Here is a 27164-nt window from a genome sequence, read left to right as displayed (position 1 = left end):
TCTCTCAAATCAAGTCGCCTAAGAAAGAGAACAAAAACAGAGGAGGGACCAACGCTCTGCAGCCGGGCGATGAGTACTGCGTGTCCTGGGCAGCGGCCAACTCCGACCGACGCGGCGGATGTTGTCGCCAGCGCGCCCGACATGGCCACCGTTCAGCAGCAGGTCCAGCGCGCTCAGCAGCTTCTCCGCGCCAACCTCTCTGACAAGGGCTGTGGAAAAAGAAATGGACACCCGCAAGCACGAACCCTAAACGCTTTTTTCTTGCCCAGCGACGAGCATACGGGCGTTACGCAGTGACCCAAAATGTCCAGCTCAGAGGCACACCTCCGGAGGCAGGCCGCCGCGCGCCGGCGACACAGCTCCAGATTGATTTGTCGAGCTGACCCGCAAAAATCCCCTCAGAGCAGGGGAACTGTGACACCAGAGCTGGCGGAGGCGGTTGTCAGGAATCATCACACGGATCACATCTCATGTGCTCACTTCACAAGCCAGCCAGGTTCAGCTTAACCAGCAGGTCGCGGTTCGGGTTGGACCGGCTCGCGAGCCCACCCTGGTAGGTCATCTCAACCACCGACCGGCCCGCGCCAGTCTCTGGGCGAGGGCGAGGCGGCCGCTCGTGGTTTGCCTCACCGGCCCGTCCACCGCCCCACCCCTCTCCCCACCAACCGCCAAGTGCCCACGCACCCGCGTCGGCCCTTCCGCCCGCGCCGGGCGTCGGCGCATGCGTGGGCACGCGCTCGCCGGCGGTCAAGAAGAGGGCGTCGTCGCAGGTCCTCCCGTCCTGGAGAGGGGACGCGAGCCGGCGAGGTGGAGATGGGCAGGGCGGTGGGGGTGGGGCGAGAGGAGATATAGAAACCGCAGTGTGGCCCTGTCATCGCACCTCGGAGAGTTGTTCGCACGTGTACTCTCCCAGGTGCCCCGCTGGGTCGCCGGGGTAGGTGCCCTTGCAGCTGACGTCGTACAGTGAATCGCACGTCGCGTTGAGCTGCACCAGCCGCGGCGCGCTGACATTCCGATACCCAAACGTCTGCCCCTGCACGAACGGCTGGATCACGGAGGAAGGTGTCCCACATCATGCGGGTGGTGCCGGGCTGGTTCCACTTGGAGGTCCCAAAGGAGAAGTAATCTGGGTTGGTCGCGTAGCGCTCCCAGAGGGCATCCGACACGGGACCCTCGCCCTTGAACCAAGCGTCCATCTCCGGTCTTGTGAGAGCTGCACCCCCTGCGCGGTCGGGAAGCCGGGCACGTACAGAACTCAAACAGGACCCGGGTCGCGACCAAATCCGAGTTGAGGTTGAGGCCGCCCAGGACCACTCGCCCGTCCGTGAGGCTCGAGCTCGCGTCCCACACCACCACGATGTTGGCCGCGATCTCGGGAGCAATCAACAGGGCATTGGCGACGTTGGTCGGCGCACCGAGGCAGAGCACGTAGAGCGGGTCGCCGACCGGGTCCGTCACCGCCCTCGCCCGCCTGCGGTGCTGATCGTGTTGGGTGGCGCAAGGGTGGTTGAGAGCGCTAATTGGGGTGCATACGAGCGTACCTCGACTTCAACGGGCTCGTGCACAATGCGACGCACCCGCAGGACCGCCCGGCGCCGGCAACGCGCGCCGCGATGATGCTCGAGATCTTCAATAAAGAATTCACAAACACTCTCTCCTCAGGTATAAAAGAAACAAGATTGTCAAAAACACTTGGAGCACTTGGAGTGCAGTCATCAACCGCACATCCAGGGCCGGGGAGCACTTGGGGGAAACACAATTCTTATATCTTTCACGGGCGGCGGCTGACTGATTGCCCCAAATAGGAGATGAGCGATACACAGTGGAGCGGCGCCCGCCTCGCCCTCCTGGCTCAGGGCGATCTGGCCTCGCTGCGCGCATTCCTCTCCGGGCGGCGGACGCGCGGCACGTCGCTCGCGGCCCAGCTCAACGCGCAGCTCGACACCGAGAAGCAGGACGGTGCGGCACCCAGCGTGGTATCCAGTCGTGACACGCTGCTGACTTGGGCCGCTCGGCACGGGCAGGCCGAGGCGGTGCGGCTGCTGCTCGAAGCCGGCGCGAGCGTTGGGGCGACGAATGGTGGCGGCGCTTCCGCGCTGTATATCGCGTGCCAGAACGGCCACGTCGACATCGCCCGGCTGCTCCTCGAGGCCAGCGCGGCGATCGACCAAGCCGCAGGGGACGGCACCACGCCGCTGTTTGTCTCGTGCCGGAGGGGCCACCTCGACATCGTCCGGCTGCTCCTCGAGGCTAGCGCGGCGATCAACCAAGCCAGCAACAGTGGCGACACGCCGCTGTTTATGGCGTGCCTGGAGGGCCACGTCGACATCGCCCGGCTGCTTCTCAAGGCTGGCGCGGCGGTCGATCAAGCCATGAACAACGGCGCCACGCCGCTGTACGTCGCGTGCTGGATGGGCCACCTCGAGATCGCGCGGCTGCTCCTCAAGGCCGGCGCGGCGGCTAACTTGGCCGATGCGGACGGCGTCACGCCGCTGTTCATGGCGTGCCAAAACGGCCACCTCGACATCGCTCGGCTGCTCCTCGAGGCTGGCGCGACGGCCAGCCAAGCCAGCATCGATGGCGTCACGCCGCTGCTCGTCGCGTGCTACAATGGCCACCTCGAGGTCGCTCAGCTGCTCTCCTCCTACGGCGCCTCCCGCGCCGCAATGCCCTTCGGCACGCCCGAAGAGGCCGCAAACAGCCGCGGCCACGCCGACCTCGCCGCCTGGCTGGTCACCAGCCGCGGCTCGATGCCGCTCCAGCATCTCGAGGCGTGCCCCAAGACGAGCGGCCAAAGGCGTGAGCACGCTGTCCTCACGCCCATTGCCCCTCTTCCGCAGACGCTCACCGTCGAGCGGGCGCGGGCGCTGCTGCGCGGCGGCGCGGACCTTTCAGCCGGCGAGCCTTCTGCCCTCGAGCGGGCGCGCGTCCTCTGCTCGTGGGGCGAGTCGGATCCGACCGCTGCGGCAGTCGGTTCCACTTTCGCGATCCACTCTCTCGTCTCGCGGCCCTCGCTGAACGGCAAGGTCGGCGTCGTCGTCTCCGCGAGCGCTTCGACGGGCCGCTTCGGCGTGCGCGTGGCGGGCGAGGCCAAGGCGCTCGCGCTCAGGCGCGGTGTCTCTCTTCCTCACTCCCTTTCTTGACTCCTTATTGACACCCATGCCTCTGCCTTCCTCCCCAGTCCCGCCTGCCCTTCTCTCTCGAATCCCAATCTCTATCGTCCTCAGGCCGGCCAACTTGGAGCCAGCGGCCGAGGCGGTGGAGGTGGGCAGGCTCATCCTCAAGGCGGCGGAGTGGTCGCCGCAGTCGCACGAGCTCTTCCCGGAGGCGGCTCGCAAGCGGGCGGTCGAGGTGATGCGGCTGGGCTACCTGATCGCTTGGGACGAGGAGCGCTTCGACAGCCGCGAGGGAGCGGCCCCGGAGCTGGCGGACATCTGGCGCGGCTTTGTGCTGCCAAGGGTGGTGGCATGGCTTTGTGTCTGCCAAGGGTGCCGCCGCAGCTAGACGCATCGCGCTGGGCGCTGCCGCAGGCCCACACCTGTTCTAGTGCGAAAAGCTGACGGAGCGCGCCGCCCGCTGGTTAGCGCTCGTGTCGCGTACATGGGTTTTTTCGGGCCGGGCAGGAACATGGCTAGGGGCAAACACTGAAAACGTAACTTGATCGGGGCGCGGTTTTTTTTGGACTAGACTGCTCAGGGGAGGTGGGCGAGTGATTGGGTAGCTTTGGGGCCACCGAAAATAATGAGAACCGCCCCCTATATCTCGCCAAATCTCGATTTTTCGCGGGAATGGGGGCTTCTCAGCCCCGCGCGAGCTACAGTGACTCCCCAGGGCTTGTCCCGTGGCCCAAAGTGGTACCCCGAGCTCCACCACGAGCGTGGGCAATCAGGAGACACCCACAGTCACGGCGGGCGAGGAGTTGGGTGACGGCCAACTGTCGATTACGGCGCCTCTGGAGCCTCCTGTATCGTCGGTTCGGCTCGAAGATCGTGCCGCATCCGCATGTAAACCACCTCCGCGCCCCCGCTGGCACATGTCCGCATTGCCCGAGCCTGGGAGAAGTTCCCAGTGCCCGGAGGCTGCACAGGTCCGCGAAACGCTGGCGCTGCAGCTCCCGGCGCGCACCCCAGATTCGCGAGGAAAACAGCCGAAAACGGGTCGCGCCGCGATCGACCCTCAGCGAGCCCAGGCGAGCCTGGTAATCCCACCCGGTGGTAAGCGCACGTCCTCCGCGTAATCTAGCGCGCTGTGCAGCCCGCCAGTGCATGGCGCCGACCTGGGCCGACTGTGGTCGATCTCGCCGCGATCTCGCCATCCAATTCTCGGTCAGGTGTAGTGGATCACCTTAAAATCCTGGATTAATTCCTGAGCCCACCTGGCCCCACCAGACGGGTGGCACGAGGCGCCCGGGCCACTTTTTAGCGCCTCCCGATCCTCCCGGCGCCTCCTGTGGCCTCCTGGACCCTCTCCCCCGCAGCCTCTCTCGGCGACGTGGGGAGCGGCTGCCGTCCACGGCTCGCACCGGCTCTTCCAGCGGCTCCACGCTTGCCGCCTGTGACGCCCGCGCCACGCACTGCCACGCGGCCGCTCGAGAGAGCGGTCGACGCCCATACTGCTGGGTGTGGCGCTCTATCGGTCGACGCTTCGGCGTCGCTGCTTGGTTGGGGACCCGTGCCTCGACGCGGCGGCGCGGCCGAGTACGGCTCGGTGGAACAGCGCGTCGCCACGGATGAGATGCGGCCACAAGCGGCTGGGGAAGCTCCAAGAATGTTTCGTTTACTTGCAGGAGAGGCCCAAGCAATTCGGGTGACTGCATGGCTCTTCGCGTCGAGGGATGCGTCCAAGATATGAGTTGCTTCATTGAAAGCGCCGTGTCTTGCGGCATATTCCGGGTCATCGATCCACGTGATGTGACAAACTAGCCGCTATTAATGAATATGGGAATCTTATCTAGTTAAGGCAACCCGAGCGACAACTCACGCGCTTGGCGTGTGTGTGCCTGCTGCTTTAGCGGATCATATCCCCTCCGTTTTGTGGTAACGCGGAATATGAGCATATAAAGTACACAACACACATACCACGGTCCGTCTGCATCCTCGGCCATCTACCGCCGTATCGCATCACCCTATGTGTTCGCTGTCCACTGCATGTGTGTGCCGCAGAGTCAACGTGCATTGCGCCGTGGGCGCGCCTCGCGCGCCTGTGGCGCCGCCTCATCAGCCGCCACGCCTGCTGCGGTTGCCCCGCGCTTCTTCGGCGCCCCGCGCTTCTTCGGCGCCCCGCGCTGCCTCGGCGCCGCCGCCGCCGCCGCCGCCGCCGCCGCCTCCGCCTCCACCTCCACCTCCACCTCCATCTCCTCGTCCTCCTCCGCCGCCGCCGGCGGCGGCGCATCCAGGTCCAGCCGCCACGCGCCATCGCAGTCCGCGTTGAACTTGCCCTTCTTGAGCTCGATCAAGCCGTCCGACTCGGGCTCGGCCGGCGAGACGCGGTCGTTGGCGTCCCACCGTACGCTCGCCGCCTCGCCGTCCTTGTAGAAGCTCCGCGGGCCCTTGGGCACCTGGGTGACGGACAGCACGGTGCAAGAGCACCACATCCACCCCGCGCTCTCACCCTCCTCCTCGCCCTCGCCCACCGCGTAGTGGCACAGCTGCTCGAGTCGGTCGCCCGCCTTCACCACCGGCACCACGCGCGGCTGCCGCGTCTGGTGCTTGTCGCCCACGCCCTCCGCCTCGCGCCGCGCCTTCTCCGCACGCGCGGCCGCCTCGAACTCGTCGAGCGAGTCCGCCTCCTTTGCGGAATCGTTCCTATCCAGTGCTCAAGTGCTCAAACGGACCTCTACTAGGAGATGAAGCGCACAAAATTCTGCAGGAAGAAGGCGAAGAAGGTGAGGTGCGAAGTCAAGAATTCAAGAGAGTCCACCCTGGGGGAGAGACATCGTGCATCATATGCTTCGAGCGGCCAAAATCTCTTCTCGCGGTGCCGTGCAGCCACTTGTGCGTGTGCGGTCCATGCTCCGAGCTGATGCGAGAGTGTCCTTACTGCCGCGAGCCAGTGATGATGTGGCTCGCCCCGCGCCCCGTGTGGTCACGTGTGATCTGACGTCTCAGCGAAGGAACTCATCCGAGAATAGGTGAAAAGGGAGGACGGCGGCCAGGAGCGGAGAAAGGGTCCGCGCGCGCGCTTTTTCTTGACGTATGGACAAATTAATTCAACCATGTATGTGCCGATATTTTCACGTACTACCACGCGGCCTCTCGCGACGCGGCGCCCGCGGGCGGGGTGCCGCGGGGTCGCGCGCATACCTCAACTCCACCGCCGCCTCTGTACCTGTTTCTTCAAGTTTTTCTCGAGAGTCTTGAGGTTGGCGCGTGCCTCCTGAGCCGAGACCGCTGCAGTCGCTTGCAGTGCGTAGTGCGCCGTGCCGCTCACGCCTTTGGCGGCCGCGATGAAGCCGCAAAGCTTGTCGACGACCACGCTGGCCACTGTGGCGCTGAAGCTCGCCCCTTGCTCCTCCACGAGCATCCTCAGGCGGCCTTCGTCTAGCGCGTACCGCGCCACGACGCGCCGCACCTGCGCTTCGAGGCTCATCTCCATTGAAGAGGTACCGGCCGCGATCTCGCAATTCCCTCCCTCTTCCTGGAGAGCGGTATTTTAGCAATACCAAACAGACGTGCAGACAGGGTTGCCAAGGTGAGAGCGAATGGCGCCGTTCACGCCTCGCACAACAGAGAGAGAAGAGAGAGAGAGATGCGCTCTGCATGGTGGGATATCTCAGCGAAAAACTCGGAGCACTTGGAGTGCACAGTCATCAGCCGCACATCCAGGGCCGGGGAGCTACTCGTAAGAAGTGCACCCACCGAGCCAGATGATCGGTATCGGGTTGCGGGCAAGAGAGCCCTAGCCCTGGGGGGGTGCGCGTTCGCAGGGAAGGGGCCATAAAGTAAACACGGGTATCCGAGCAAACGATCGCGCAGGAAACGCCCTCCACATCAAGTGATACGCCCTCATCGGAAAACGCCCTCCGCATCAAGTGATACGCCCTCATCGGAAAACGCCGCCCTCTGCATCAAGTGATACGCCCTCATCGGTGTCACGCCGTCGCTCCTTGCCCAGTTGGTCTTCGTCGGTCGCGGCGCCCTCTTCGCTACTTCTGGTCTGCCCCGCCTGCGAGCCACCCGCGAGCCACACAACACTCCACTCGCGAGGACCTCATCACACGACCCCCTCCTTGGATTCCTATCTCTCTGACGTTTTGGCAAAACCTCGCCGACGCCGACCACTCGCCCTCACAGAATCAAGACCTTGAGGAGCACGGCACGAGCTGCGCGGTGCGCTGCCAGTACTCATTCGCCGTCTAGCTATTCCGTGCTGTCGCTTCCCTACGCTGATAGTAAGCCCTTTGACCATTGACCATTGTCTCGCCTTGCGCAGGCTCGCAGGAATGCTGCGGGTGCTTCTCCTGCAGATTCTTGCCGAGAACCTCGCGGCCGCGGCGCCAAGCCGTCGTGCGCTTGCCGAAGGGCCGTCACCGGAGCCTTCGCCAAACCCGTCGCAGCCATGCCAAGGTGACCGCTCAGCCTGGGATGCCGGCTACGGCGGTTGCGTCACGTACGCCTCGGACTGGATTCCGCCTGAAAACTCTCAATTCTGCACGACCGATTCTAGCGACGGCCTCACAGCCTCCGAGGTGTGTACTGAGTGCGGCCAATGCTTTGCTGCGCCACCGTCACCCCTCATGCCGCCGCCACCGTCGCCACCACCCAACCCACAATCGCCGCCAAGACCCCCGCCGCTGCCGCCTCTGGCTCCGCCACCTCCCATCGCGGAGTTGATCGACTGCCGCTTCGAATCGGACAAGTGCGGCTGGGTCGACACCGCACCGAACGGCTACAACTGGACTAGCACGAGCGGCAGCACTCCATCGTCAGGCACAGGCCCGAGCGGCGACCACACCACCGGCTCGGGCTCCTACATCTACACCGAGGCCTCTAGCCGCCCCAACGAGCTGCACCGGCTCGAGAGCCCGCGCTTCTCGCTCCAGCAGGACGCCACCCTCTCCTTCTTCTACCACATGCGAGGCTCAGACATGGGCACCCTCTCTGTCGAGGCCTGCAACGACGTGAACGGCTGGTCGACGCTCTGGAGCGCGACCGGAGACCAGGGCAATAGCGCTCTGAACGGCTGGCTCGACGCTGCCGTCGTGCTGCCCGCCTCAACGACACAGGTGCGCTTCAATGGATTGACGGGATCGGACTACAGGTCGGACATAGCGCTGGACGACGTCTCGTTCTCGCTGCTTGCGCCTCCGTCGCCGCCTCCGTCGCCCTCATCCCCACCGTCGCCGCCGCCGGCCCCGCCAACCCCGCCGCCGTCCCTGCCGCCATACCCACCGCCGCCGCCGCCGCCGCCGTCGCGCGTGCTGTGCGAGGCTGATGTCAGCTACGGTCTGATATATCAAGGCTTTTCTGTTGACATCAAGAGCTGCTCGGATTTGAACCGAAACCGAGGCGTGCCAATGACGAACCAAAGGCTGATTGTGGACTACTTTTCGCGGAACCCAAGAGACAACGAAGTCCAGCTGCTCTACCGTGTTGGCAACGACAACACCAACTACATACGTTGCACCAACTCCATCAATACTGGTCAATACTCGTTCGAGTGTGGTTCTGACGCCAATCCGTTGTACTTGGACTCGCAGACAGCCACAAGAGACGCCGACTCCATCACGTTCATGCTTAAATGCAGTGACGCGGAGGATTATCAAGGATGCTATTGCGACACGGACTGCTTTGGTGACAAGTGCCCAAGTTACTACACACGAATCAGAAGCTGCGATGACGGAAATATTTTAACTAACTGTGGCGACTACTGCTGCCGGACTGGCTCGCAGAGCTACTGCTCGGCCAGCGTCGGGTTCAGAATCTTGGCCGACCCAGTCAGCCCCAGCCCGCCGCCACCAACGAACCCGCCGCCATCGCCGCCGCCCCCGTCGCCCCCGCCCTCACCGCCTCCACCCTCGGCGCCGCCCTCGGCGCCGCCACCCTCGCCGCCTCCTCGTACGCCGCCAGCGGCAGTCGCAATCTGTGACGACACTTGCACCTACGACGATGGCGCCTCCGCGGGCAAAAACGACTTCTGCGAGGACGGCGCGGACTCTGGTACGGGACTGGCGAACAGACCAAAACGATGCGTCTGCGGCACCGACTGCACCGACTGTGGCGCGCGCGTGTACGACGAGGGCGGCAAGTGCCTGCCAGCAGCTTCCCCCTCGCCACCTCCGCCTTCGCTGCCGCCGCTACCCCCGCCACCTCCGATGTCGCCGCCGCCTGCGCCGCCCGCGTGCGCCCCAGGGTGCACGTATACAATGCAGTTTGAATGCGCCAACGACGACGAGAGGTGGTGGATGGGTCCGACCCTGTGCAAATGCCACACCGCGTGCAACGTGCCACAGTGCGACTTGCCGAACGCCTTCGACGCTGTCGACGTTTGCACATTTCATCTGCAGTGGCTCGACTACAGCGCTCGGATGGCCGTGCTCAAGAACAGCGATACCAAGATTGGGGACATGTTTCTCGCATGCAACTTCATCTCGACTCACGGCGGGAGCGGTATCCCTCTCCAGGCAGGCATCTCTGCCAGCGCGTGTGCCGGGCTTGAGGCCCTGCAGCGTGGCCACCGCCTCTTCGGCCTGAGCCCAGACACCGTCGCCACCCTCAGCTACGAGGTATACCAGGGCGCACTCGAAGCAGACGAGGGGCTGATCAGCGCGTACGAATCGAATCAAGCTGGCTGGATCGGAAAGATTGGACAGGCCAACCTCGGCAACGAGATCCGCGAAGAGATGCAGCAACTGCGGCGTGACCTCGACAACGAGATCCAGAAGCTGGACGACGAGATTCAGAAAAATGCCGATCGCATTACCGAGGCAGAAACATCTATCCTCGAACTGCATGCTGAGCAGCTGCAGGACCGCGGCTTTATGCTTTACCTGAAGGAAGAGCTAGTCGACACGACGGCAGCCCTCGGGCAGCGCGTGGACCTGGCCAACGTACGGATGGACGGCCTCGATGCGCGCGTGAGCACGCTGAATGTGAGCACGATCAGCGCCGTCGAGTATATCAACGATCGCCTTGCGTATGTCAATTCATCGCTGATCCAGGATATTCAAGACATGCGAGATGAAACCGATGCCCGCATTACCACGTTGAACGCGACCATGCTCGCACGTTTTGCGAGCGTAGAGGCGCGACTCGACGACATCGAGAAAAGGTTCGAGGCGGACGGCCCCGGCTTCGATATCAACCGCGACGATCGAATTAGCCTCAACGAGCTTGTCGGCCTTCTCGCCGATTTGGGGCTAGTGCACTGGGCGACAAGCTCCGAGGTCTTCCTCGCCTCCGTGCGCTCGTGCGCTGCGGCTTCTGTGTGTGCGGAAACGTCGAAGTCGTTCGATGTTTACGAGCGCTGGAGACACTTGTGCTCAGACGATACTGGAGATCAGACCTGCAACCCACCGATGCGCATGTTCCTGGAGAGCACGCAATCAATCATCGACGACTGGATTCGGACAAATGGCCTCGCCGTCGAGCAGCAGGCCACGCAGGAGGTGAGCGCCAGCGCGGGGCTCTTCGGGTCGCTTCAGGCGGGAGCGAGCCTCGCCGGCAAGGTGATTGACAGCTGTGTTCCTGCCGCCTTCGAGTGGCTGGGGAACGTCGTCGAGGATTACCTCGAGTGCCTTCGCGAAGAGTATGACTTGCCGGAAGGCTGCGGCGCTCTGCGGAATGACCTGGCCGACGAGGAGGCTGACAAAGACGCCTACGAATGCGAGCCCAAGTCGTGTTTTCAAGGGCTGCCAGAATGTATCGATCCCAGCTCACCTTGCGTCATCCGCATCGGTGGGGGTTCATGCCTCGACGTGGAACGTCCCTTTGGCATCAATGTCGCTCTCAAGTACGACGCCGAGGCCTCCACTGACAGCGACGTTGCACTATCGGAGCTTGGCATTGCTGTCAGCTCAGGAGTCCTGCTCGAGCTTGAGGGCCACGTCACGCCAAAGTTTGGAGTGGCTATCACCGCGGATGTGACGCATGGGGTGTATCGTGGCGAGCTGAGCGAGGCGGGCATCGCTCTCGGCCTCCGCGCGACCTTGAAGTCCAGCTCGGCGACCCGGGCACACGTCGAGAAGACGCTCATTCTCAACGATGGGAGGAACGTGTGCCCAGTCGAAGATATGGGGAAGGAGGGGGCCTGCGATCCGTACATCTTACTGCAAAAGGTGCTCATGGCGGGACCAATGCCCATCCCAGTACTCGTGAAGCTTCAGGCGACGGCAACGATTGCAATCGACGTCGAAACGTCTCAGGCGTTCAACGCGGAGTTCAGCTTCGACCAGTTCTTTGGCATCGAAGAAGCTTTCGTCCAGCACTCGTCGACCGAGGGGACCACAATCGATCTTGTTTGGGCAGACGGCGAGCCTGAGGTGACCAAGAAGCTCGAGCTGGAAGGTGGGGTTGCCGCGAACGTGACTGTCAAGTTGGGCCCGGTGCTCACATTCGAGATTCTCGGCGTGAAGCTCGAGCTTGAGGCCATGCTCAGAGCTCGGCTGCTCGCCGAAGCGGCGATCTCCAGAGACGAGGACTCAGCATGCATCAGCGGAGCTCTGACCGCCGATCTCGGATTGGTTGTTGGCGGTGGGCTCTCCCTTCCCAATCTGCTCAACCCTGCTAAGCTCGCCGGCGAGGCGTGTTCGATCGCCGTCGGCCTCGTATGCGACAAGTTGAGCGTGATACTCGAAAGGCCCGAGGTTGCGTGTGCGTGGCGCGCAATCACAGGTAGCGAGAACGATCCGTGTACAGATCTGGAGGCTGGCTGCGAGAGGCTGCAAAAGTCACTTCAGGAGTTCATGCCGAAATTCTTGGGCGACCCCAACTTTGTGCTGGCCGAGTGGTCGACACTCTATGAATTTGGCAGCAGCACGAGCGAACTTGAGTGGTGTGACGCCGACCCCGACAGCTTTCTCAATGCGCCAAGAACGAGGCCAATCAACAACCAGGCTGTGGGTGGTGGAGGCAATCCGGGACCCGCGGCGCTGACTCGCGTGCAGGGGGATTCGATCTCGGTGACCAATAGACGCACTATATAGGCATGTACTCACACACTGTACTCACAATGTCTGTGCGCCCCTCGCAGACATGCCTTGGACTGCTCGCAGACATGTGGGAAGAAGTCATGATCGGAGCGAAAGCGGTCGTCAAGGTTGCGAAGAAGGTGGTTGAGACGGTGACCGCGGCTGCCGGCAAGGTGCTCAACTGGATCGGGGGTTTCTTTGGGCGGCGCCTGAACGAGCCTGGTTCCACAGGTCTTCAGCGCGCCCTCATGGACTTGGAGAGTCTGAGCGACTGGACCCTCTTGCTGAATACGACGGAAAGTGACATCAAGGATAACGGCGAGGCATCTGTGGGCGAAGCCGTGCCAGACGTGCCCAGTTCCGCTCGCTTGCAGGAGCTGCAGGCGGCGTTAGGCAATCGCTTGCCTGACATCACCGACAGTCAATGGGCAGGCGCACGCATCGTTGCCGACGGAACGATGAAGCTAGCGAGCGACCGGGTGAACCAGCTGGTTGACAGAGACCAGCTCAACAAGGCTCGGGTGATCATTGGCGAGACACCGTGTCTTGACGATGACTCCTGCGACGGGAGCGCAGACAACGGCAAGGCATATGCCCAGCTTGCAGTGGCGACTCTCGAGGCACAGAGGCAGCGTGCCATGGTGCAGTTTATGGTGAATGCGCAACGGCTGCTCACGCAAATTCGGTACTACCGCCTCGAGCCTCAGTTCTGCAGCCAGCCCGGCGGGGACGAAGCTGCATGCGATTTCATGTCCCTCGGTCTCAATTCGGACGCGTTAGATGTAAGCAAAGCCCTTCAGAAATTAAAAGGCGACCAGATCTCTACGCTGCTCGATGACGTCACGGTGCCAAAGCATTCGACGTCGCGAACTTTCACCTTCACTGCGGCCTCTCACCCAACCGAGTTTGCGTCCCTGCACAACACCGGGTCGGCTACTTTCGTGGTACCCAAGCCGCCACCAGCGCCACCTGGCTTCTTCTGGGGCTCAAAGATTGAAGATTTGCGGGTGTACCTGCTACCGTTCCCCACCGACTCGCCGGATGGCTTCGTGAGCGCGGAGCTTACCAAGGGGCCGGAGTCCATCTTCACGAACAGCGCCGGCGACGAGGTCACGTTTACACACGAACCCAAATCGTTTGGAGCGATGCGATGGGCAATCGGTTCTCCTAATAAGGTGCCGTGCGAGGTCGAAGACCGTGACGAGCTCAGAGACGACAAGTACATCTTTTACTCGCCGTACGGCACGTGGCGAGTTCAGACTACAAGACAGTGGACGGCAGCAGACTTTGCAAAGATCTCGGAGGTGCAGCTATCGTTCAAATTAGAGTACCGAGGCAAAAACACGGTGAATGAAGATGAGGCACTGGGTGGCATGGCAACATCGTGGAGCATGTATGCGAATGGACAATGCGAGGCAATGCCGCCTTCCACGCCCCCATCACCACCTCCCCCACGTTTGCCGTCGCCATCACCACCCCCTCCATCGCTACCACCGTCCCCGCCGCCGCCGTCTCCACCCCCACGGCCGCCACCGCCATCCCCGCCGTCGCCATCGCCACCCCCTTCGTCACCACCGCCGTCGCCGTCGCCGTCGCCGCCGTCCCCGCCGTCGCCATCACCACCACCGCCGTCGCCACCGCCGTCGCCGTCACCACCAACACCGCCAATTGCCCCTCCTCCCTCGCCGCCTTCCCCATCGTCGCCGCCGATGCCGCCGTCGCCACCGTCGCCACCGCCGTCGGCTTCGCCATCGCCACCACCTTCGGCTTCGCCATCGCCGCCACCTTCGGCGTCGCCCTCGCCATCGTCAGGGGAGCCGAGCTCGTTCCAGGTCGTCGCCTCCTTCACCGCGAGCGGCGACGTGAGCGACTTTGACGACGCCACCAGGGGGACCATCCTGGAGAAGCTTGCCCAGTTGGCCGGCTTCAGTTTCGTGCCTCTCGGTTCGACCCTCGATATCACCGCCGGAAGCGTCATCATCGTTGCCAAGTTCCCGGTGGTCACGGAGTCGGAAGCCAGCTCGGCCCAGAGCAGCCTCGAACAGTACTCGGGGGCTAATGGCCTGGATGCCTTCGATGCTCAGATGGGACCTATCCTTGCTGTGGTGGGGGCATCCGTCGACACTACCGTTGCGGTCGAGGTCGAGAAGGAGAGCTCGTCTACTCAAAGCGGCGGCTCTCCTGTGGTCGCTATTGCAGCGGCCGTGGTAGGGGTGGCCGTCATTGCGGGCCTCCTCGGCGTTGGCTACGTTTGCTACAAGAAGAAGCGCGCTGATCAGCCACCGAACTCGGTGGTTGCCAGGGTGGCGCAAGGTGTGCCCATCAGCAACGCGGATGCAAAAACACTCACGATGGCACAAAAGGTGGACATCATCGCCGAGCAGCTCAAGGTTGACGGTTCGTCGCCCCTTGCCACGACCGTGGCGGCGTGCAATGAGGCCATGGGCATCACGGGCACCGGCACGCTGGCGCAGCAGGTGGACACGCTAATGGCGCAGCTGGGGCGGTATTCGACGACCAGTCTGGCCTGATCTCAAGCGCTGCTCAAAGGGAGTCTCGAAGGGCCCCAGTTGATTACCTCCCCGGGCTTGAGCTTTGTTGACTACTCATGATGCTCGCCGAGAAGATGCTGTACTCGAAGGCCCCGCCCATTCCTCATCGGTACCCTCCGGGCTGGAGCTCTGTTGACTATTCATGACGCTCGCCCTGAAGCGAGAGCAAGCAGGCACACAGCGCTGTCTGCTGCTTGTCTGCTTGTCTGTCTGGCACCTCCCACACAGTACTTTCGCGACCCAGCATGTGTGCACTATACGTTTAGGGAGAGAGAGGAGCTACGTTGTACGTCGGGTCGTACTTTGCTGTATCATGTGGGACTTTGTAGGGCGTTTGTGTCCCCTCCCCCCTCCCTCACAAGCTGCGGCCCAAAGAGCCCGCGAGAATCTGCATCCTGCATGCAGTCTACGGCTCTCACCCTATGTTAGTGCCAGTGCCAGGTTTAATTCTGTCCGAGGCCGGCCGGCCATGAACAAAAAGAGCAGCTGAAAAAGAGGCCGGCCGGACGGAAGGTCGCCTGGGGGCAGCTCTCTCGACATGGGCTAGCATGTTGTCCGTGGCTGTGTGGACGGGCACGTGGAACGTCATGTTCTAACGGCCTCCGGGATTCAAACAAAAAATAGCCGGGGCCCTCTCGCAACCCCTCTGACCCCCCGGGACCCGTGGGCGTCGAAGAGGCGCTCTCGGGGGGCCGTTCTGAGTTCATGCTACCACGAAGCACACTGTCTGTGCTGCGTCGAAGCACCGGGCCCGAGTCCGTCCATCGTCCGCTGCTGTACAACTCTGGCCTCTTCTCCTTCGCAAGGGCCCCGCCCCCCCCCCCGAGCTGGGGGCGGGGCCCGCGCAGCCGCTTCTAGTGTGTGAATCTTCCCTGGGACCCCGTGTTGAGTGACTCTGTGCGATTTCGGGCCCGTTCTCAATGATCCACCGTCGCAAGGTCTCACACTCAATCACCTCCGCCGGGACGCCTTCGGTGGCACGCTCTCGGGCCTCGGCGGCGACTTTGTGGCAGCCCCACAGCGAGCGCGGTCTGGTCGGTTCGGAGCACTCTCTGGGACCCAGGGAGTGCTCCGAACGCGCGCGAGCTTCGACGCTTTTGGCCCATATACTCGTGCAACAGCCGGACGGCGCCCGGCGGCACACCGCACAGGCACACCCAGCCTCGAGACATACCGGGGTCACACCGCACACAAGCCTCAAGCGAGAGTGTGAAAACTTGCGGTAGAAAGCGCAACTCCGCCCCCTGTGTCAAGGTTGAAAAACGCATCATCAGCATCACCCACCACCACCACTCACGCAACGCGCGCCACGCGCTTAGGCTACCCCTTATTCGAGCACCCGGCTCGGCCCCGCCTGCTGCTGCTCCTCTGGCGGCGGCACGGGCAGCTCTGTCATCGCGCGCAAAATGGTCCCCTTCTCGACGCCCGCCTGCTTGGCCAGCCGCCCGAGGTCGAGCGAGGGAGGGGCCTGCCCCGCCTCGGAGGAGAAGAGGACACCCTTCTTCTCCTCGTACGCGAAGTGGACCGCCGCCGCGGCGACGGTCTGCGGCCGCAGCGTGCGTATGCCCTCCGAGCCCCAGCCGTCGAGGATCTGGGAGGCGCGCCTACGGGGAGGGGGGCAACGAGGCGGGTCACGGGGAAGAGGAGCCTCTCCCGCCCCCCCCCGAGGAGGTGGCGCTGGCGCGCCGCTGGATCATGTAGTGCAGCTGGAGCCCGCATCTCCCCATCTCTCCCCATCTCTCCCCATCTCTCCCCATCTCTCCCCATCTCTCGGCGCGCCGCTGGATCATGTAGTGCAGCTGGAGTCATGTAGTGTCTAGGAAGTGTCTAGGAAGTGTCTAGGAAGTGGCGCGCCGCTGGATCATGTAGTGCAGCTGGAGCCGGCCGCACAGGTTTGGGAGGAGCGACTTGTGCTGCGTCATGGTGCTGCCCCTCGCGTCTCCGGCCTACGTGCTGAATACGCCGACCTCGGGGCGGGGAGACGGCGGTGTGGCAGTGCATTCAGAGCTGGGCCGTGTTTTTCCTTGTGCGCCTGTGTTTTCTGTTTTCTAGGTGTGGCGTGTGCATTCAGAGCACGGTGTGAAGACGAGCGACAGGAGTACGGTGAGTGCAGCGGAATACGGCGGAACACGGGGGAGTACAGCGGAGTGCGTGTCCTCTCGAGCGCTGGCTGGGACTCCCAAGACTCCGGAGTCCGCTTCTGGCTCCGTGCTGCCAGATACGGGGAGATGCGGGGGGGAGATAGGGGGAGATCTTCCGCTTCTAGGCTCTCGCGCCGCAGTCTCGCCGTCCCTGAGCTTGAAGCCCGGCTCGGCGGCGCACGGGTACTTGCCGAAGCCTCCGTCCACCTCGCGCCTGATCGCGCCGAGGGAGAGGAGCTCCTTGACCAGCTTCTCGATCTTGCCTATCGAAGCACGAAAACACGCCTCGCACACAGAAACCATGAGGCGCTGCTTGACCAGCTTCTCGATCTTGCCGACGTCCGCCATGGAGACGTCGCGGCTCTGCGCGTCCCCCTGCAGGGAGGGGGAGGGAGGGTGGGGGTGGGGGAGGGGGAGAGAGCGAGCGAGAGCGAGCGAGGGTGTGAGATAGAGAGCGAGAGAGAGAGCGAGAGAGAGAGAGAGAGGGAGGGAGAGAGAGGGTGTGAGAAAGAGAGCGAGAGAGAGAGAGAGAGAGAGAGAGAGAGGGAGGGAGAGAGAGGGTGTGAGAAAGAGAGCGAGCGAGAGAGAGAGAGAGAGAGAGAGAGAGAGAGAGAGAGAGAGAGAGAGAGAGAGAGAGAGAGAGAGAGAGAGAGAGAGAGCGAGAGAGCGAGCGAGCGAGCGAGCGGAGAAGGTTCTGCGTGGCGTGTGACCGTGTCGCACTAAGCTTGAATCGCAGACAGAGATCGGCCTGCAGCGCGGTGATCGTGTCTAGGAAGTGTCTAGGAAGTGTCTAGGAAGTGTCTAGGAAGTGTCTCTCGCCTGCAGCAGTGTCGCCACCTCCTGGAACTGGTGCGTCGTCCCTGGATTCGGGTACCGTGGGGTAGGGGAGGGTGGGTTAGGGTGGGTAGGGGGGAGGGTGGGTTCGGGTACGGTGGGGTAGGGGAGGGTGGGTTCGGGTACCGTGGGGGTAGGGGAGGGTGGGTTCGGGTACCGTGGGGGTAGGGGAGGGTGGGTTCGGGTACCGTGCTCCCGCTCGGCATGCATGAGCAGCACCGCCGCGACGACGGCGTGGTTCTTCGGCTTCTGCGACAGCCGGCACTTGCACCTAGACACTTCCTCGACACTTCCTCGACACTTCCTAGACGCTTCCTAGACGCTTCCTAGACGCGTCTGCGACCGCCGGCACACGCACCTCTGCGCGCCGTCCGCGTCTCCCGCCTTCTTCAGCTGCTCACTCAGCTGCACCTTCGCGGCAAAGCACAAAAGAAGAGTGGCCAGGCCAGAAGGCAGAGGGGACGGGACGGGTCGGATCCGCGGGGCAGGGAAGTGTCTCGGAAGTGTCTGGCCGGCGGGCGGGGCCTTCTCGCAGTGCGTGTCGTGCTCGGCCTGCGACCGCACCTATAGAGAAAAGAGCACATGTCGCGCAAAGAGAAACAGACCCGCAGCTCGGCGCTGCGACCGCGCCAGCTTGTCCGCCAGGCTGTGCGCCGCCTCCTGTACCTCCTGAGACATGCCCGTGTGCGCCTGCGGGCGGGGGGCGTGGAGCAGCGGGGGAGGGGGAGGCGGTGGGAGGGGGGCGTGGAGCAGCGGGGGAGGGGGAGGCGGTGGGCGGGGGGCGTGGAGCAGCGGGGGAGGGGGAGGCGGTGGGAGGGGGGCGTGGAGCAGCGGGGGAGGGGGAGGCGGTGGGAGGGGGGCGTGGAGCAGCGGGGGAGGCGGCGGGCGGCGGTTGGTCGGCGGCGAAGAGGGCCTGGGGGGGTGTGGCGGCCGTGGCGGTGGTGCGGGCGGGGAAGAGTGGACGGCGCGGCGGAGGAGGCGGCGGAGGAGGCGGCGGAGGAGGAGGCGGAGGAGGCGGCGGAGGAGGCGGCGGAGGAGGCGGCGGAGGAGGCGGCGGTGGAGGCGGCGAGGCGGGCGGACACGGCAGAGGCGGAGGCAGCCGCGGCGGCAGAGGCGGCGGCGGCGGCGGCGGCGGAGGCGGCGGCGGAGGCGGAGGCGGCGGAGGCGAACGGCGAACGGCGGGGGGGTAGGGGGGGCGTGCGCGCCTGCGAGAACTGGTGCGAGAGGAGGGAGGCAATCTTGTCGTTGTACCCCTTCAGCCGCTTCTGCTCCACCTTGCCGAGGTCGGAGTGCTCCGACTCTGCGCCCGAGTTTGCGAGCGCCACGGCCTGCGCCAGGTTCTTGTCGCCGACGCGGGCGCCGGCGCGGCCGGGCGCGAGAACCTCCGCGCGCTTCCGCTTCTCGCTCTTCCCGTCGTCGTCCGCGAAGGAGCGGTGCTCCTCCTCCTCGGGCCGACAGCGCGACGTCGCCCCGCAGTGCAGGCAGATCCGGTCGCCCTTGCGCCGGTCCTCCTCAAACGAGGGTTTGAGGCCGCGGCCGGGGCACTGCGGGTTGCGGCACGGCTCGACGGTGCCCGGCGGCGGCGGCGGCCCCATCGAACCCGGGTGCGGACGCGCCTCGGGCCGCAGGAAGCCCTGCAGCGCCGCGACATCGAGGTCCGCCGCCGCAGCGGCTGCGCGACGGCTGCGCGCGGCAGGATCGCCGAGCGACGAGTGCAGCGAAGTCACGCCGGTGAGGATCGAGTCGAGGGCGCCCCCGCCGGGCGGGAGGCGAGGGCGTTTGGACGGGAGCGGCATGTGACTCGCGCAGCTGCCGCGGCAAGAGACTGGGCCGGCAACAAAAGAATTTTCCGCCCACCCGAAAAATAAGAAACTCCGAAAGCGCATATGTACACACCACATACATAGCAAGCTAAAGTACACACAAAAACATAGCACACAAAAATACAGTCACTCGAGAGAGTGAACGAAAAATACAGTCACTCGAGAGAGTGAACGAACGACGAAGGGACCCCTTCGTGTTGCGTGACTGTCTCTGTGCGATTTCGGGCCCGGGGTTGTGCACACATCACAAACGCACATCGCGCTGACATCGCGCTAGCCCGGCACGGGGTTGGCTGGCGGGGACGGCGCCAGCAGGGCCATCTCGTACTGCACAAAGGTGCAGCTGCTGCTGCTGTCCTGGCGGATGGCCGAGGAGGAGAGGTCCTTCACGTGCGTCGTGAAATTCCCGGCGCGCCAGAGGACGCTCGGTGCGCAGCTCTGGTAGTTCTTGCATTCGGGCTTCCCGCATATTGGGACGGGATCGTCGCAAGTCTTGTCATCGGGGCAGATGGCTACGCCGATGTCCACGAGGCCAGCGGCCGAACAGTTCGTCAGCCCAAAGACATTCTGTAGGTTTCCGTCAAATGTCCGTTGCACACAGCAAGACGCGTCCCCAATGTCGTCGCAGTATCGAACGGGGTTGTCGCCGGGACGCAGCCGCCTCATATTCAGAGGCGAAAGATCGAGTTACTCGTCCTCGCACCGGGTACATACCGGGGGCGTCCGTCCGGAAAGAATTTTACAACCCTCCCTCGCACAACACTGGGCACGGGACTGGCGCGCACTGGCACTAACACAGGTACACCAAAGAAGAAAGAAAACAGAAAGAGAAGGGTGGACCAGCTGCCTCGTAAAAAGCGCGTTCATCATTCTGTCAGTACACAGTAGTAGCCTTTGCCCCGACGCACTAGGCTGTATATACTTTTCCTCTCGCACCCCGTCTGTTTTCCTTTCCTTTTTTCTCTACAGCACCCTCTCTTTGCGAAAGACTTGAATCGTAAAAATCACGAATGCGACTTGTTCTCGAGTTTGATGGAGGCTCGGCGCCGAATGGCAGCGGCTGCGGCGCTGTGCTATATCAATGCTACGCCAGCGACGCAATATTAGTGCCAGTTTGGCGCGCGTGGTGCTACCTAGCTACCACACCAATCAACAACAATGCAACCGAGTACGAGGGTCTGAGCTGCGGCTTGTGGTATCTGGAGAGCGAGCTCAAGCGGTCCTCCATTTGCGGTAATGGTAGCGGCGGCAGCAGTAGCAGCGATGGCGAGGCGGCGCCCGCGGTTGTCCTCGAGGTGCGCGGCGACAGCAAAACGTGCATCGATCACATGAAAGCACGGTCGTCATGGGTGGGAGTCCGGCAGCCAACGGAGCCGGCAGGCAAGCTGCAGCAGTACCACGACGCTGCCTGGGAGATTTGCACGCGCCTCACCAGCAAGCACGGGTGTCAAATCCATTTCCAGTGGCAGAAGCGGGATGCAAACAGCGCGCCGGACGGGCTAGCCAATTTCGCAATCAGCAGCCGAACAGATGGCTTTGAGCGCGCGGCAGAGCGCGCGAGCGACGGCGCCGTCGTTTGGAGTGCGTGTGAGCTCCAGAGGCAGCCGTCTCAGTGCGCCCAGCCCGACCAAGCGCGCAAGCGAGCGAGGGAGGAGAGCGCGGAAAGGTGCGGCCGCAGCGCGCTGGGGGCTCCGTCGGTTGTCGCAGAATCGGCATCGGCATCGGCGGCAGCGGTGACCGGCACCAGCACCGCCACCGCCACCGCCACCGGCAGCACCGGCAGCAGTAGCGGTGACCAGGAGGCTGCTGCCGCTAGTAGCGCCACTGAGAGTGCGCTGGGGACGACGACCATTCCGTGCTTCCAGCCCACCATCGCGCGAGAGGTGCGCGCGGCCATGGAGGCCAGAAGGCAAGAGGCGCTGCGGAAGCGAGCGATGACTCAGTTGACCGCGTTGAGGGCCGCCACGGAGGAGGCGAGTCACCAGTGAGGGGAGGGGCGGCGGAGCAGCATCTGCCGGTCACCGAGGTTGTTGCAGCTGTCTCACTAGCGGACGCCGGCCTCGACACGGGGCGGCCGGCTGCCCCCGAGTCCACGATGGGGGGCGAGACCACGTGCATCGTGTGTTTCGCGAGAGTCAAGTCGCATGCTGCGGTCCCGTGCGGGCACTTGTGCGCTTGCGGGCCATGCTCCGAGCTGATGCAAGAGTGCCGCCCCGCATTGCCGCGAGCCACTGTGATGATGTGGTTGTGGATGGTGCGCGTCCAGCGAGCCGCGTCCGGTCGTCTAAACGTCTAGTCTCTTTAGATGTGTACCCCTCCCGCACGCTCTCGAGTCGTTATACTCGAGTCTCGTCTCATACGGGTATCCTCGATATCATCAAGTTCGTTTACTGAAATGGACAAGAACAAGCTTCGTGTGTGCCTCACTTCCCACCTTCCTTCTGTGCTCCGTGCTCCGCCTCCCGCGGCTCTCCGACCTCTGTCCAGCTCTCCAGGGCAAGCACACTAACAGTGAACCCAGAGCGGACGACGCGACGCACGGGCGCACGGCACGGAGGAGGGCGCCGCCGCCGCACCGCAACACTTGAGGCGGCCTGCGTCCGGCCCTCGACCCCCCCACGCCCCGCCGCTTCAGCCGGGCGGGGCGACCAAGTCTCTGCCCCCGAGCTGCAGCTTTGCCGCCTCCTCGGCGATGGCGTTGGCGTCGCTGGTGCTGGGGACGTACGTAAAGCCCTCGAAGTTGGCCTGCTGGGCGGCGTTCAGGTGCGACGCGCTGACCAGCGAGTCGACCGGCTGTTGGCTCGTGAAGGCCTTGTGGAAGTTGTGCGTGTCCTCCTACGCGCAACCAGACGGCTCCGGTGAGCCCCGCCGCACTCAAAGGAGGGCGTGCGCGCTGTGCGTGCCCTCCTCGTTGGCCGTCTTGGACTTGAAGGGCGGCTTGATGGCCTGTGGGGCGGCGGGCGAGAGGAGGAGATGAGCCGAGATGAACCGAGAGGGGCCGAGAGGGGCCGAGAGGGGCCGAGATAGCCCGAGAGATTGGGAGGGCGGGGCGGGTGAGAGGAGGTCCTCCCACTCCTGGCTGGCGAACCTCGCGGCTAAGCTCGGCTGATCTCGGCTAACCCCGCACCTTTGAGAGGAGGTCCTCCCACTCCTGGCCGGCGAAGAACTCGTGCGCCATGATCTCCTTGCCGTTGTCCGCCCGCCCCATCCGCTCCTCCGGGTTTCGCGTGAGCATGCCTGCGTCGCCGGGCACACCGGAGCCGCGAGAGCACTAGGATGGGGGAGATATGGGGGAGATATGGGGGAGATGTGGGGGAGATGTGGGGGAGATACGGGAGATAGGGAGAGATGGGGAGAGATGGGGGAGAGACGGGGAGAGATTGGTCCCATCTTCCGCATCTCTAGGTCCGCGCACCCGTCACCACTGCCTGGCACGCGCTGCTCATGCCGGCGTACTTTGGCTGCGTGTGGAGGACCTTCTTGTAGACGTCCTTGATCGTGTCGCCCCAAAAGGGAGGCAGGCCGCACACCATCTCGTAGAGCACGCAGCCAAGCGACCACCAGTCGACCTGATCAGCCGAGACGGGCCGTGATGAGCCGAGATGAGCCGAGATGAGCCGAGATCGCATCTCGTCACGACACCCCGCCAGCCGAGCAGCCAACCAGATCTCGGCTGCCTCTCGGCTATGCCTCCGCCTCCTGGCCATACGTCTTCCGCATCCAGATCTCCCCCAGATCTCCCCCAGATCTCCCCAGATCTCCCCACACCTCCTGGCCATACGTCTTCCGCATCCAGATCTCCCCCAGATCTCCCCCAGATCTCCCCAGATCTCCCCACACCTCCTGGCCATACGTCTTCCGCATCCAGATCTCGGGGGCAAGGTAGACGGGCGTCCCTACAGGACATGTCCCCGAAGTGTCCGAGAAGGCTCCCGGAAGGCGCCTCTGCGCGCCACAATGGTAGGCGGGGCGCGCCGCAAAACGTGTCGGCCGTGTCGCTCTCCTGCGGAGTCGAGATGCAGCCGAGGTGCAGCCGAGGTGCAGCCGAGGTGCAGCCGAAGTGCAGCCGAGGTGCAGCCGAGGTGCAGCCGAGGTGCAGCCGAGGTGCAGCCGAGGTGCGGCCGAGGTGCGGCCGAGGTGCGGCCGAGGTGCGGCCGAGGTGCGGCCGAGGTGCAGCCGAGGTGCAGGCGAGGTGCAGCCGAGGTGCAGCCGAGGGAGCCACTCTCCTTCGACAGCCCGAAGTCGGTCAGCTTGACGTGCCTATTGATTAACTCTTAATTAACTCTTAATTAACTCTTAATTAACGAAGTCGGTCAGCTTGACATGCCTGACGAGAGATGAGGGAGATGTGGGGAGATGTGGGGAGATAGGGGGGAGATCTCAGCGTGACGTGCCCGTCGCTGTCGAGCAGCACGTTCTCGGGCTTCAGGTCGCGGTAGATGATGCCTGACGAGAGATGAGGGAGAGATGAGGGAGATATGGGGGAGATATCATCTGTGGGGCTTCAGGTCGCGGTAGATGATGCCGAGGGAGTGCAAGTGCTGGATCGCCAGGAAGACCTCGCCGGCGTAGAAGCGTGCCTGCGCCGAGATATGGGGAGATGTGGGGAGATGTGGGGAGATCGGCAGCAAGACCTCACCCGCGTAGCGCCTGCGGAGATACGTGGAGAGAGGTGGGGGGATACGGGGAGATGTGGGGAGATCTGGGGCGATCTGGGGAGAGATGGGGGGAGATGGAGAGATGTGGGGAGATCTGGGGAGATGTGGGGAGATGTGGGGAGATCTGCGCGCCTGCGACTCGCGGAACTTTCTGCAGCGGCTGAGCAGGTAGTACAGGTCGCCGCCGTTGCAAAAGTGCATGACGTAGTAGAGCTAAATAAAAAGAAATCGAGGGCTGCAGCGACTTGCGGGGAATGAAGGTGCGCTCTCGAGGGTGTCGTGTCCTTGTTGTCAAATCGGGAGGCATGTTGCTATGTTGCTTGCATGGTTGTGCCTACTTGTATGTCTCTGCGTGCATGTTGTTGTTGTGTCGCACGAGGCGTCCTCATAAACGCCCACACCTTTGCCGGCGTGTGGAAGGCGTACTTAAGGCCGAGCACAAAAGGGTGCGCGCGGCAGTTGAGCAGCGCGAGCACGTTCCGCTCGGCAATGGTGTGCTGCAGGTCCTGAGGGAGGGAGGGAGGGAGGGAGGGAGGGTGTGTATGTGTGTATGTGCATGTGCATGTGTGTAAGAGAGAGAGAGAGAGAGAGAGAGAGAGAGAGAGAGAGAGAGAGAGAGAGAGAGAGAGAGAGAGAGAGAGAGAGAGAGAGAGAGAGAGAGAGAGAGAGAGAGAGTGTGTGTGTGTGTGTGTGTGTGTATGTGTCGGCAATGGTGTGCTGCACGCCCTGAGGGAGGGAGGGAGGGAGGGAGGGAGGGAGGGCTCCCACTGATTGAGAGAGGGAGCTCGAGTCGAGCGGGAGAGAGCTCATGTGGGGAGATGTGGGGAGATGTGGGGAGATGTGGGGAGATGTGGGGAGATGTGGGGAGGTGTGGGGAGATGTGGGGAGATGTGGGGAGATGTGGGGAGATGTGGGGAGGTGTGGGGAGATGTGGCGAGATGTGGCGAGATGTGGGGAGATATGGAGAGAGCTCCAACCTTCGGGTCGCCGCGCGCAAAGACAGCCTCCTTCTTGAGGACCTGAGATAGGGGGAGATATGGGGGAGATATGGGGGAGATATGGGGAGATGTGGGGGAGATGTGGGGGAGATCTGGGGAGATCTGGGGAGATCTGGGGAGATCTGGGGAGATTGCAAAGACAGCCTCCTTCTTGAGGACCTGCAGGAAGGATAGCCGAGAGGCAGCCGAGAGGCAGCCGAGAGGCAGCCGAGAGGCAGCCGGGAGACAGCCGAGAGACAGCCGAGAGACAGCCGAGAGACAGCCGAGATTGCAGCCTCCTCCTCGAGCGGACCTTCATCGCGAAGATCTCGCTGCAATCCCCCCTCTCTCCCCCATCTCTCCCCCATCCCATCTCTCCCCCTCTCTCCCCCTCTCTCCCCCATCTCTCCTCCTCTCTCCCCATCTCTCCCCCCCATCTCTCCCCATCTCTCCCCCCTCTCTCCCCCATCCCCCTCTCCCCCCCTCTCTCCCCCTCGAGCGGACCTTCATCGCGAAGATCTCGCTTGTCTGCGTGCGCCGCACCTGCATCACCTTGCCGTACGTCCCGCGCCCAATCACCTAAAAGCAGCGGCGGAGAAGAAGGCTGGGCAGGAGGCGGCGGCGAGGCAGTCGCTCGAGGCAAGAGTGGGACGTCGCAGTGCCGTATGCCTCACCCGCTTGATCCGCATGCTGGCTGTGGGTGTGTGGGGGTGAGCGACCGGGTGGTGAACCTTCCGCAGCTGGAAGTCTGAGGTGTGAATGAACGGAGCATGCGACGCGGCGAAGGAATCGCTGCTCGTTCACACCTTGAGCAGCTCGAAATCGCCCAGCGTCACGTCGGGCTCGCTGTCCTAATTAAGAGTTAATTAGGAGTTAATTAGGAGCGTCACGTCGGGCTCGCTGTCCTAATTAAGAGTGAATTAGGAGTTAATTAGGAGCGTCACGTCGGGCTCGCTGTCCTAATTAAGAGTGAATTAAGAGTTAATTAGGAGCGTCACGTCGGGCTCGCTGTCCTAATTAAGAGTTAATTACGAGTTAATTAGGAGCGTCACGTCGGGCTCGCTGTCCTAATTAAGAGTTAATTAAGAGTTAATTAGGAGCGTCACGTCGGGCTCGCTGTCCTACGTGAGCGACCGGTTCCGCGGGGTTAGGGTTAGGGTAAGGGTTAGGGTTAGGGTTAGGGTTAGGGTTAGGGTTAGGGTCAGGGTTAGGGTTAGGGTTAGGGCTGCTGTCCTACGTGCTGAAGACGCCGACGTCAGAGGCGTGAAGACGAGGGGTGCGAGGAGAGTGCATACAGCTGATGCGGCTGAGCACAGCTGAGGGACGCGTCCTCTCGAGCGCTAGTCGGGAGACCAGGATCCTACGGCTTCCTCGGCTCGCTGTCCTGCGCGACGTTGCGAGCGTCGCGCGGGTCCTGCGAAGAGGGAGGCGGGGGAGGGGGAGGGGGGGGGGGGGGGGGGCCCGGGGGGGGGGGGGGTCAACAAAAGGCCAGGGGGGAGGGGGGGGGGGCAAAAAGGGGCCCCCCCCAAATTAAGGGGGGGGTTAGCAACTTTTAAACGGGCCCCCCCCCCAACGGTCTTGGTAATTGGCAAAAATCCCGGGGGGCAAAAAGGGGGGGGGCCCTTACGGAAAGCGGGGGGGAAAAAGGCAAGGAAAGGGCCCCGGGGAAGGGGGGGGGGGGGCCCCCCCCCCCAAAAAACCTTTTTTTTTAAAAATAAGGGAAAAATTTTTCCCCCCCCCTCAAAAAAACCCCCCCCATTTTTTTTTTTTCCCCCCAAAACCCCCGGGGAATTTTTTTGAAAGGGAAAATTTTTTTTTCCCCCCCCGGGGAAATCCATTGGTTTTTTCCCCCCGGGGAAAACCCAAAAAAAGGGGGGGGGGAAAACCCTTTTGAAACCCCCCCCCAAAAAAATATATGGGGGGGCCGGGGGGCCCCCCCACCCCCCCCAAGGGGGCCGGGGGGGGGCTTAATTCCCTGGGGGGGAGAACCTGGGAAAAACTTTCCAAAAAAGGCCCTTGGGGGGGGGATTTCCCCAAAAGGGGAAAAAAAGG

At 63.3% G+C, this 27164-nt stretch overlaps 5 protein-coding genes across 5 annotated transcripts; 2 read left to right on the top strand and 3 right to left on the bottom strand.

Annotated features, from left to right (window-relative positions):
* Positions 1-4: 4 nt before the first annotated feature.
* EMIHUDRAFT_235154 (hypothetical protein) lies at positions 5-1716 on the bottom strand (the record flags this gene model as incomplete). The annotated part of the gene is made up of 10 exons (XM_005780459.1): positions 5-18; positions 108-195; positions 325-397; positions 486-591; positions 667-781; positions 881-943; positions 1020-1178; positions 1267-1471; positions 1542-1627; positions 1702-1716. 10 exons carry the CDS (start codon positions 1714-1716, stop codon positions 5-7), a joined length of 924 nt encoding a protein of 307 aa, XP_005780516.1.
* A 1443-nt stretch (positions 1717-3159) lies between these two features.
* On the top strand, positions 3160-4922 carry EMIHUDRAFT_235153 (hypothetical protein; the record flags this gene model as incomplete). The annotated part of the gene is made up of 2 exons (XM_005780458.1): positions 3160-3488; positions 4787-4922. 2 exons carry the CDS (start codon positions 3160-3162, stop codon positions 4920-4922), a joined length of 465 nt encoding a protein of 154 aa, XP_005780515.1.
* Positions 4923-14295: 9373 nt separating this feature from the next.
* Positions 14296-14992, top strand: EMIHUDRAFT_366349 (hypothetical protein). The gene has a single exon (XM_005780457.1). It carries the CDS (start codon positions 14479-14481, stop codon positions 14656-14658), a length of 180 nt encoding a protein of 59 aa, XP_005780514.1. The 5' UTR covers positions 14296-14478; the 3' UTR covers positions 14659-14992.
* Positions 14993-16232: 1240 nt separating this feature from the next.
* On the bottom strand, positions 16233-19479 carry EMIHUDRAFT_457045 (hypothetical protein). Its single transcript, XM_005780456.1, has 10 exons — positions 18860-19479; positions 18285-18344; positions 18180-18218; positions 18013-18065; positions 17843-17925; positions 17640-17680; positions 17156-17195; positions 16956-17083; positions 16534-16646; positions 16233-16283 (listed from the first exon to the last, which is right to left on the bottom strand). Exons 1-9 carry the CDS (start codon positions 19448-19450, stop codon positions 16626-16628), a joined length of 1056 nt encoding a protein of 351 aa, XP_005780513.1. The 5' UTR covers positions 19451-19479; the 3' UTR covers positions 16233-16283; positions 16534-16625.
* Positions 19480-21846: 2367 nt separating this feature from the next.
* On the bottom strand, positions 21847-25963 carry EMIHUDRAFT_366346 (hypothetical protein; the record flags this gene model as incomplete). The annotated part of the gene is made up of 14 exons (XM_005780455.1): positions 21847-22312; positions 22385-22423; positions 22605-22714; positions 22893-23046; positions 23318-23373; positions 23453-23480; positions 23704-23737; positions 23872-23900; positions 23980-24057; positions 24268-24348; positions 24537-24641; positions 25113-25154; positions 25617-25691; positions 25919-25963. Coding segments are annotated over 14 exons (1080 nt in total), but the record flags the coding sequence as incomplete, so codon positions are not given.
* Between the last annotated feature and the right edge of the window lie 1201 nt (positions 25964-27164).

The sequence above is a fragment of the Emiliania huxleyi genome (assembly GCF_000372725.1).
Source record: "Emiliania huxleyi CCMP1516 chromosome Unknown EMIHUscaffold_214, whole genome shotgun sequence".
In the NCBI taxonomy this organism is placed as follows: Eukaryota; Haptophyta; order Isochrysidales; family Noelaerhabdaceae; genus Emiliania; species Emiliania huxleyi.
Note: the sequence above shows the minus strand (reverse complement) of the source record. Positions and strands in the feature narration are given on the sequence as shown.

Excerpts from the sequence above, each read along its gene's own strand:
- EMIHUDRAFT_366349 (XM_005780457.1), top strand. The coding sequence starts at position 14,479 with ATGGCACAAAAGGTGGACATCATCGCCGAGCAGCTCAAGGTTGACGGT.
- EMIHUDRAFT_457045 (XM_005780456.1), bottom strand. The coding sequence starts at position 19,450 with ATGCCGCTCCCGTCCAAACGCCCTCGCCTCCCGCCCGGCGGGGGCGCC. Across the intron at positions 18,345-18,859 it reads TCTCGCACCAGTTCTCGCAG|GCGCACACGGGCATGTCTCA; the intron begins GCGCGCACGCCC and ends CCCCGCCCGCAG. Across the intron at positions 17,681-17,842 it reads GCATGCCGAGCGGGAGCACG|GGACGACGCACCAGTTCCAG; the intron begins GTACCCGAACCC and ends ACCCGAATCCAG.